The sequence below is a fragment of the Pelodiscus sinensis genome, chromosome 11, assembly GCF_049634645.1.
Source record: "Pelodiscus sinensis isolate JC-2024 chromosome 11, ASM4963464v1, whole genome shotgun sequence".
Taxonomy (NCBI): domain Eukaryota; kingdom Metazoa; phylum Chordata; order Testudines; family Trionychidae; genus Pelodiscus; species Pelodiscus sinensis.
In genome coordinates, this window is record NC_134721.1 from 43,578,550 (window position 1) to 43,588,589 (window position 10,040).

The 10,040-nt window shown below is 56.0% G+C and overlaps 1 protein-coding gene across 4 annotated transcripts in view; it reads left to right on the top strand.

Annotated features, from left to right (window-relative positions):
- The window catches only part of RAD54L2 (RAD54 like 2), a 94,078-nt gene that overhangs the window by 77,778 nt on the left and 6,260 nt on the right, over positions 1 to 10,040 (top strand). For all 4 annotated transcript variants that reach the window (XM_075939463.1, XM_075939462.1, XM_075939464.1 and 1 more), the window contains 10 exons: positions 165 to 416; positions 1,594 to 1,712; positions 2,017 to 2,135; positions 3,189 to 3,288; positions 3,480 to 3,685; positions 4,626 to 4,801; positions 5,565 to 5,761; positions 8,045 to 8,241; positions 9,124 to 9,213; positions 9,776 to 9,868. In XM_075939463.1, coding sequence (XP_075795578.1) covers positions 165 to 416; positions 1,594 to 1,712; positions 2,017 to 2,135; positions 3,189 to 3,288; positions 3,480 to 3,685; positions 4,626 to 4,801; positions 5,565 to 5,761; positions 8,045 to 8,241; positions 9,124 to 9,213; positions 9,776 to 9,868 — 1,549 coding nt within the window. The remainder of the gene's footprint in view (positions 1 to 164; positions 417 to 1,593; positions 1,713 to 2,016; positions 2,136 to 3,188; positions 3,289 to 3,479; positions 3,686 to 4,625; positions 4,802 to 5,564; positions 5,762 to 8,044; positions 8,242 to 9,123; positions 9,214 to 9,775; positions 9,869 to 10,040) is intronic.

A 10,040-nucleotide genomic window follows, 5' to 3' on the forward strand; every position in this document is an offset into this window, starting at 1 on the left:
AATTTGTGGCTCTTTCAAATGAATTTGGAGGGGAGTCATTGGATTAACGATATCCCTGCCGGGAATTAGCATATGCCTGTGCGAGAGATGTTCCTTGTTCCCAAGCTCCTCGGGTGGGTTTGTGCTAGTGCGGTGACACCTTTTCCCTTTTCCTCACCTCGAAGATCTGGAACCACCCAGATGTGCTGTATGAGGCGCTGCAGAAAGAGAATCTGGCGAATGAGCAGGACCTGGATGTGGACGACCTGGGCACAGCTGGAACAAACTCTCGCTGTCAGCCGCCGGGAATGAAAGTCAAAACAGAGAGTGGTGCTTTGGCCTCACCCATGGGAGAAGCTACCAACAGCAAGTTCATTCAGGGCATTGGCTTCAATCCCTTTCAGGAGAGAGCAAATCAAGTCGTGACATACGAGTGGGTGAGTACCAGCGCCATGAGACTCCTAGCCCAGAGCTTTCTTTGGACCCTGTTGTTGGGGGCAGTGCACTGTGTGTCGATTTGAGAATTGGCATAAAAAACCCTGTGTAGCTGGGATCTTGCTTCTAGTTCTGGTGCTTTCTCACCTGTTACGAGGGATCTCTGCTCTGAAGCTTTGTCTTGGTCAGTGTGTGTAAAAGGCTGCTCGTGGGAATTATGAGGCTCCGGTAAAGCTGGCGCTGTACTTTACTCCTGGCTTGGATCAGGCCCGGATGGAGCAGTGTCTGTCTTCTCACCAGCATGGGTGTGGTCAGGACTTGCACGGGGGTGAGATGGCAGAAGCGTGCGTGGAATAAGGCAGTGCTGATGCTAGTGGGCATCTTGAGGCTATGGCAGAATAAATTCTCCTAGTACTGGAAGGGACCTTGAAGGTCATCGAGTCCAGTCCCCTGCCTTCACAGCAGGACCAAGTACCATCCCTGACAAACTTTTGCCCCAAATCCCTAAATGGCCTCCACAAGGATTGAACTCACAAACTTGGGCTTAGCAGGCCAATACACAAACCACTGAGCTATCCCTCCCCCCATGGAAGTGATTCCTGTTCCTGGACTGAAGAGTCTTTGTCTACCTATTGCCCAAGAAATCTGGAGTTTGAAACACCCTGGATCCTCTGTCGGGAGTCAGCAGTGGTCAAAACCATCCCTTCTCTCTGGGCTCGCCTGGACGCGTCTCACTTCCGGACTGTGCCGCACTAAATGATTCTTGTCACCTTGAGACAGAGTTGTAACGTGCTCCGTAAGGGGCTGCCTTGGAAGCTGCAGTGGGCAGAATGCATCAGCCAGCTTCACCTTTTATACTAGCTCTCCAGCCGCTGGACTGGTTTCCTGCACACTTCCAGATGCGAGTCCTTGACTTGGTGGGCCTACAAGGGTACTTGGGGGAAAGCTGTTGCTTGTCAGTCGCCCCAGCAGTTGTGACTGTCGAGCGAACAGTCCCCCGACTTAAATGACAGGCTGATGGCCGGTTATTCTCAACAAGTGGCTGGGGTGTCTGGAACTTGGAGGGGTTTGTGGAGACGTGACTCCTTAGGGCTACCTTGGGCTTATTGCATTTTGGAAAGCACATGTTGTTATGCCTGGGTACCTGCCCCTGTAACCGAGTCTCTGGTCTCTGGGTAGGCCAAGGACATCCTGTGCGATTACCAGACGGGCGTTCTGGAGAACTCGCCCAAGATGGTGCTACTCTTCCACCTGATCGAGGAAAGCGTGAAGCAGGGAGACAAGATCCTGGTCTTCAGGTAAGAGGAAGTCTCGATGGCTGCTCCTCGGGCCAGGGCGGGGCTGCGTTTGGCGGTTAGACGGGGGAGGATGAGACCGACGGTGATCCCCCATGACAGCTGCCTGTCACTGTGCAGTGTTGGTTGGTCGTTCCCATTGTTCTGCTGTCCATTGATTTTTGTAGCCTTTTTCTCCCCAGAGGTGTCAGTGGCAAGGGGGTGCCCCCTTGAATCACTCTCTGAGTGCTAGCAAGGGGGGGGCAAGTTCTGCGCTTCTAGTTACACTGCTAGGGGCTTTCCTGAGCAGCACCCTTGATTTTTGCAGCCAGAGTCTGTCCACGCTGTCTGTCATTGAGGAGTTCTTGGCCAAGAGACCAATGCCCAGTCGTCCGGGCTCAGATGCGCAAGGCGTTCATAACTGGGTCCGAAATCTCCATTATTACAGTGAGTACAGACCGACCTCCTCACTTTCTCTGGGCCCGCTTCGCCCTCTGCAGCTGAGCTAGCTCCTGGCATGCTGCGGTTCCCTCCGGCTTCTCGCCATGCTCACCTGTGCCTTTGTCTTCCCTCCGTCTCGTGTGAGCTGGCCTGGGTGTGCTCGGGTGTGTGTTTAATTTTCCCCAGGATGGACCAATCATTTCCCAGTCTTTTCTCTGACTCTGTGAGCCGCTTAACTATCACTTCTTTAATAAAACCTTCTTTACTTGCACCGCTTGGACACTTAACTCTTACGCCTCTGGAGCCTTGTTCAGTGCTTGTGAGTTTTCCTCCTGCTCTAGTCTTTGTTCCCTTCAGTAGCCGATTCCTGTGCCAGGGCAGGAGTGTTAGGCCAGCTGGCTGGACGGGTGTCCCTGAGAGCTCCTGGCAGGCATGCTAAGTGTGTGTAAATGGCTCTAGCCCCTCTCCTGACTCCAGCTCTCTTCCTTGTGAATGAGCTGTGCCCCGATCACACGTACTGCATCGTCTTGTCTGATTCCTCCGCATATACTCAGGTTGGGTCGGGGGCATTTGCCAGCAGTTTGTGTTAGGTGGTCGTACTGTACTGGTGCCTGTTACCAATGCTGGTATTTCAGGCATTTGTGACCGGTACTACAGACTTCCTACCGGAGAGCTGAGCCCCTGGGCTAGATCCCAGTGCCCTATAACTGTACGTTTCCGGTTCAGCTGTAAGCTGTAGAATCTGGACCTGCTGTAGAATCTGGCTTATGCCAGACTCCTGGTTTGTACTCATTCACTACTGCAGCTGGCCGCGTCCCTGGCCGATGGTGCGGTGTGTGTTTGACTGGGGAGAAGTGGGCGCTGGCCGGGACAGCTTGTTGTGTGTGGATGTGTTGTCTGAAATGGCTGGGAAGCTCTGTCTGAGCTTGGTCGCTTGGTGTCTGCGGGGTGACGGCATTTTCATGGTGCAGGTTCTCTGCCAAACCGACGGGATCGTTGGGTTTTGATGGTTCTCCCAGTGCAAAGGGTTTTTAAACACCTCTCTGATTCTCTCACCAGGGCTGGATGGCAGCACTTCTGCCTCGGAACGTGAGCGATTGATTAACCAGTTCAATGACCCCAGTAACGGCTCTGTGTGGCTCTTCCTTCTGTCCACCCGGTGAGTTGTCAGCAGCCTGGAATGGAAGGATGGGCTGAAGGAGTCTTTCATTGGTGGGATGGAAACAGGAGCGTTTCAGACCAAAGAATTCTTTGCACTTGCTCTGCCTGGATGCTTAGGACCAGAACTCCTTGGAGTAGAAAGACTGGGAAGAACGGTGGTTTCGAAACGTGGTTTGTGTTTTCTTTAAGAGCTGGCTGTTTGGGTGTCAACCTGATTGGAGCCAACAGAGTTGTGGTGTTCGACGCCTCTTGGAACCCATGCCACGATGCACAGGCGGTGTGCCGGGTGTACCGCTACGGGCAGAAGAAGCCGTGCCACATTTACCGGCTGGTTTCGGATTACACCTTGGAGAAGAAGATCTATGACCGCCAAGTCTCCAAGCAGGGGATGTCAGGTAGAGCCTGAACTCTTGTGCCAATATGTCATCTTGCTTTCTTCCCTTGTGCTCTCTAGCCCGTGAACGGCGTCAGCATGACTTTGGAGACGCTTCCTTTTGTCTAAGGTTGGCAACAAACTGCTGCTAGAAGAAGGGATGCTACAGAGGCATTCAGCCTGGGCAGTTGTGATGTTTTTATAGTTTGAAGTGAGCCCAGAGCTTGTAAAAGCGAAGGGTTAAGCAGCCTTGGTTTGAGCCAGCATGGTGCTTGATGTGCCTGGTTCATGCCTTCCGCCGCTGAGTGCCTGCACACCTACATCCAGGCTGTGGAGCCTTGTGCAAGAGCAGAGAGGCTGGTGGGGGTGTTGGGGACAGCCGGAGGCGGGGAGATCAGGGTTTAACTTCTGTCTGCTCTGCCTCGGTTTAGACTGGGCGAGTTGCCGCAGTGCTCCACGACTCGGTTCCCCAGGCCTACCTCTGAGCAAGCACGTATGCGTCCTTGCGGCGACCTGCGTGCTGGGATTGTTCCAGCCCTGGCCCTCGGGCGCAAAAACTGCCGGGGAGCTAGCTTGTGCCAGGTTTTGTGGTGGGGTTGGGAGATGCACAAGTGGGAGGTGACCCAAAAGAGCCAGGTGAGAATTTAACTCCAGGGCAGCTCAGTGCCCTGCCGCTGTGGGCGCTCTGACATCCATGTCCTGGGCTCTTAACGCAGGGGAATTTCATCAGCCATATGGTACGTACAGAGCCCGTGTTTCCCAGGGAGTTCATGGCCCACACCCAGTTGGTGGGAGATGTGGAGAGCAAAGCGTCCCCGATCCCCTCCCCCCACAGATGTTTCCGGCTGTGGCAAGCACAGATTCAGTGCTGGGAAGTGGAGAGGAGGGAAGGAGGTGAGTCCAGCAGGGAGCGGTGACCTGTCCCCCTTCTCTGAACGCTGCCTTCTCCCCCCGTTCTCCAGATCGGGTTGTGGATGATCTGAATCCAGTGTTGAACTTCACCCGGAGGGAGGTGGAGAACCTGCTGCACTTCGTAGAAGAGGAGTCAAATCCTGCCCAGCTGGCTTTGGACCCTGTCAAGATGAAGGAGTCTGTCTTACAGCTGGCCTGTCTCAAGTACCCTCACCTTATCACCAAGGTAAGAACGACAGCACGCGAGGCTGCGGCCAGATGCCCTCACCGTTGAGGGAGAAGATGGGGCTGCCTGTGTTCTGCGACCTGGGTTGAGATAAGAGTGTCCCAAACAGTATTGGTTACAAGGGGCTGTTTGTTTCTCTGAGACCAGCCCGCAATCAGTGTCGGGGATCAGGACAATGGTGGTTTCCGTGTGGAATCCGGGACCTGTGGTTCAGGGGCAGATTTCTTCAGCCTTGGGTAGAGTGTAGGAAGGACACGTGTGGCTAGGGCTGATTGAGGTGAGGAGGAAGGAAGGGCCGTGTCTGTCTCGATAGAGGCTCAGGGTGGGAAGGGAAGCCCGCAGTAGGACGTAGCTAAGTAAGAGAATTGCTCCATTCGTGCGTGGTGTATTGTGTGGGTTGTGAGCAACGTTCCCGCTAATCTTTTCCATCCAGGTGCGGAATAATTCTATGTGCACTGAGGCACATGCAGATGTGCACCACCAGTAGGAACACACACTGAGCTGTGGGCACTAATCAGCGGGGTGGCATTTGAATCTCTCCTGAGCTGCCGCACGGGGTGTGAGTGCTCCGTGGGGAGCTCCCTGTGGAGTTTGGGCACAGAAGTACCCCCGGGTCCCCCCTTTCCCAAAAGCGCCCCCCGGGAAGGCTGATGCCAGTGTGCGGAATACTGCGCACAGCCTGCGGCGATGCAGGCGGGTTTGTGGCATTTGGCTTTGCTGCCCTCTTGTGGTACGTTCAGTGTGTCCTGTGCCGTGACTGCAGGAGCCTTTCCAGCACGAGTCGCTGCTGATCGACCGGAAGGAGCACAAGCTGACCAAGGCAGAGAAGAAGGCCGCGAAGAAGAGCTACGAGGAAGAGAAACGAGCCTCCGTCCCCTACACCCGGCCGTCCTACGCCCAGTATTACCCAGCCAGCGACCAGAGCCTGACCAGCATCCCTGCCTTCAGCCAAAGGAACTGGTGGGTGCTTGCTTCTGTCCACGTTCAGCCCAGGGGAGAGGCAGGGGCAGGGAAAACACCCGGAGCAGACGGAGACTAATCCGTTACACGTGGCTGCTAGGAAATACTGAGGCCGGGCGACGCCCCCTTCCTCTGCCAGCTGTACATAGAATCATAGAATACTAGGACTGGAAGGGACCTCGAGAGATCACCGAGTCCAGTCCCCTGCCCCCATGGCAGGACCAAATACTGTCTAGACCATCCCTGATAGACATTTATCTAACCTACTCTTAAATATCTCCAGAGATGGGGATTCCACAACCTCCCTGGGCAATTTATTCCAGTGTTTGACCACCCTGACAGTCAGGAACTTTTTCCTAATGTCCAACCTAAACCTCCCTTGCTGCAGTTTAAGCCCATTGCTGCTTGTTCTGTCTTCAGAGGCCAAGATGAACAAGTTCTCTCCCTCCTCCTTATGACACCCTTTTAGATACCTGAAAACTGCTCTCATGTCCCCCCTCAGTCTTCTCTTTTCTAAACTAAACAACCCAATTCCTTCAGCCTTCCCTCATAGGTCATGTTCTCTAGACCTTTAATCATTCTCGTTGCTCTTCTCTGGACCCTCTCCAGTTTCTCCACATCTTTCTTGAAATGCGGTGCCCAGAACTGGACACAGTACTCCAACTGAGGCCTAACCAGCGCAGAGTAGAGCGGAAGAATGATTCTTGTATCTTGCTCACAACACACCTGTTATGCATCCCAGTATCATGTTTGCTTTCTTTGCAACAGCATCACACTGCTGACTCTCATTCAACTTGTGGTCCACTATAACCCCTAGATCCCTTTCTGCCGTGCTCCTTTCCAGACAGTCGCTTCCCATTCTGTATGTGTGAAACTGATTGTTCCTTCCTAAGTGGAGCACTTTGCATTTGTCTTTATTAAACTTCATCCTATTGACCTCAGACCATTTCTCCAATTTGTCCAGGTCATTTTGAATTATGACCCTATCCTGCAGATTAGTCTCAACCCTTCCCAGCTTGGTATCATCTGCAAACTTAATAAGCGTACTTTCTATACCAATATCTAAATCGTTGATGAAGATATTGAACAGAGCCGGTCCCAAAACAGACCCCTGCAGAACCCCACTTGTTATGCCTTTCCAGCAGGATTGTGAACCATTAATAACTACGCTCTGAGTACAGTTATCCAGCCAGTTATGCACCCACCTTATAAAAGACCCATCTAAGTTGTATTTGCCTAGTTTATTGATAAGAATATCATGCGAGACCGTATCAAACGCCTTACTAAAGTCTAGGTATACCTCATCCACCGCTTCTCCCTTATCCACAAGACTCGTTATCCTATCAATGAAAGCTATCAGATTGGTTTGACACAATTTGTTCTTTACAAATCCATTCTGGCTGTTCCCTATCACCTTGCCACCTTCCAAGTGTTTACAGATGATTTCCTTAATTACTTGCTCCATTATCTTCCCTGGCACAGAAATTAAACTAACTGGTCTGTAGTTTCCTGGGTTGTTCTTATTTCCCTTTTTATAAATGGGCACTAGATTTGCCCTTTTCCAGTCTTCTGGAATCTCTCCTGTCTCCCATGATTTTCCAAAGATGATAGCTAGAGGCTCAGATACCTCCTCTATCAGCTTCTTGAGAATTCTAGGATGCATTTCATCAGGCCCGGGAGGAAGCAGGGAAGGTGGAGAAAACAGCTGATGAGGCAGGAAGGCTCCCTTGGCAGCCTGGGGCTTTCTCAGGGGCAGAGGGGCACTGGGTGCAGAGGCAGTGGCTGAGAAGGGGCATAGGACCACACTGCAGGATGCTGAATCCAGACAGGCCGTGAGTATCCAGGCCTGCCCCAGACATGCCCAGAGTCCGTCATCTGCCTTCGCTCCACTTGGAACATGCCACTGCCCCAGCTGATGCTCTGGGAATGCTGTGTGCACGCTGGCCGGCCACTCGCGGGTCTCTGCCGGCGGTAAGACAGCAGCCCCAGGTTGCGGGTGGGGACGCTGCGGTGAGGGGACTGGCCCACAGTCGTGCCGGGAGTGGAGCCTGGGATTCCTGTCTGCTAGTCCTGCGCCTTAACCCCGAGATCAGACCCCCGCTCGCACAGCGCCCTCGCTCCCCGTGAGCTGCCCACGGCCTCTCGCCAACCCTGGGGGCAGGGCCAGAGCGTCTGGGGCTTTGCTGTTGAGGGGATTCTGCCTCCAGGAGCAATCCCCTCTGTGCAGGCCAACACCTGGCAGCGGCGACAGTTTGACACTCTCCTTCTCCCTCCTCCCGCCAGGCGCCCAGTCTTCAAGGGAGAGGACAAGCCAGTGGCGAGCGTCCGCCCCGTTCAATCCACCCCCATTCCTATGATGCCGCGACACGTCCCCTTGGGTGCCATGGGCTCGGCCTCCGGTTCCAACCCCGCTGTCAACTTCCCCATCAACTACCTGCAGCGCGCTGGGGTCCTCGTCCAGAAGATTGTCACCACGACAGGTCAGCCATTCCTCGGGAGCCACAGCTGGCTGGGAGCCCAGGGCAGGGCGCCCAGAGGGAAGGCGGGCTGGGCGTCCCTCGGGGTAGAGCAGCGTCCCCGACAGCAAGCGGTCTCCTCTGCGGCCCAGCGAGCCAGACGAGGCTCCTGAGTGTGGTTGTGTCAAGGAGAAAGCGCTCCGCGTGGGAATTGACGTGTGCCCCCGAAGCGCACGCTGCGGCTTTTCCAGTGAAGAGCCGGAGGCAGACCAGAGGCAAGGGGGGCGGGGAGAAGGCTGTCTCCTTGCAGCCTCTTGGCTGTGAGCTGCCCTGCCGCCCCCTGCCACGGAGGAGAGGGAGAAACTGGCTGGTCTAGGGCCTGGTTCTGATTCTCTGCCCTAGGTAGAGCCGCCTGGGCACACTCTTGCACCAGCTGACAGCAGTGGCTAGGCACCGTGCCAGCTGGGTCCGGCCAGAGTGCCTGGCTGTTCCCTTTCCCTACCGCATGGAGGGAGGGTGAGGAGGCAGCTCTGCCAGCTGGAGGCCTTGGGGGATTTCCCCGTTCCTGGGGAATCTCCAGCGGGGGCCTTGCCCTGCAGCTGGGCAAGGGGGTAAAAGAGGGCATTGGCTGCCCCAGGATACTGATGGGGCAGCTTGAGGCCAGGCAGGTTGCACTGGGGTGCCCCGTTCAGTCCCATGTTCTGACTGCTGGGGCGTGTCCCGGGGCCGTTGGCCGTTCATTTCCTGCCTGGACGTGCAGACCCAGGCGTTGCTCAGGTCTCACCCCAGTCCCACTGGTAGCAGAACTTCCCAAGGAAGGCAGCAGGGTGGTGAGGGACTGGAGCTGTGGATTTCTCCCTCGCGGGGGCCTGTAATGGAACCTCTGAGGCTCTGGCTTTCTCCCAGATATTGTGATTCCGGGCACGAACACCTCCACCGACGTGCAGGCGAGAATCAGCGCCGGGGAGAGCATCCACATCATCCGGGGCACGAAAGGTGAGCCCTTGGGGGGAGAAGGAAATGCCGAGAGGCCTCTTGGTGGGTTTAACCGTGGAGAGATGAAGGGGTCGGGCCGCCGGTACTGAAACCTCCTGCCCGGGCCCCAAAGGGAACGACGCTCCAGCCCCCGCCAGTTCCTGACTCTTGTGTTGGTGCAGTGCTGGGGGTGAGTGGGGATGGCCCGGGGGGAGCAAAGGGGGGATGGAGGGACATGGACGTCCTGCCGCAGGGCAGAAGCAGCAGAAGGAGGGTTTTGCAGGGACGGCCGGGCAGCCAGCGGGACCATTTGGAGGGGCGCGCCGCAGGGCAGGCGCGCGAGAAGGCAGTCACTGGCCACACTGCTGTGCTGTGTGTGACTGGCTGGCGGGCCGCAGGCTCCTGCCTTGCCAGGCCCGGGTTGGGTGCCTCTGGCCGGGCCTCGGACGCTGACCCAGCCATGGAGAGGGAGATGGGGATTAGGCCCTGGCGTGGCCTCGCCCAGCATTGCCCCGGGGAGGGGATCTGGGCTGTGCCCGCAGCCGGGCGCGACGTGTGACGCGTCGGCCCCGCTCTGTTCCAGGGACCTACATCCGCACCAGCGACGGGCGCATTTTTGCCATCCGGACCACGGGGAAGCCGAAGGGAGGTGAAGACCGTCGAGCAGCCGCCTCAGGTAGAGCCGAAGATCCCGGCGCAGGTTGCGTGCCCTGCGCGCTCCTCGGAGGGGGTGTTCCACCGCCGTCTTCCACGGGGCTGTCTCCAGGGGCCTTGCTTTGCACCCTTCCTCCCCTCCCCCACGGCCCCATCTTCTCCCCTCCCCCCAGCTGATTCCTTCCACCCCCCAG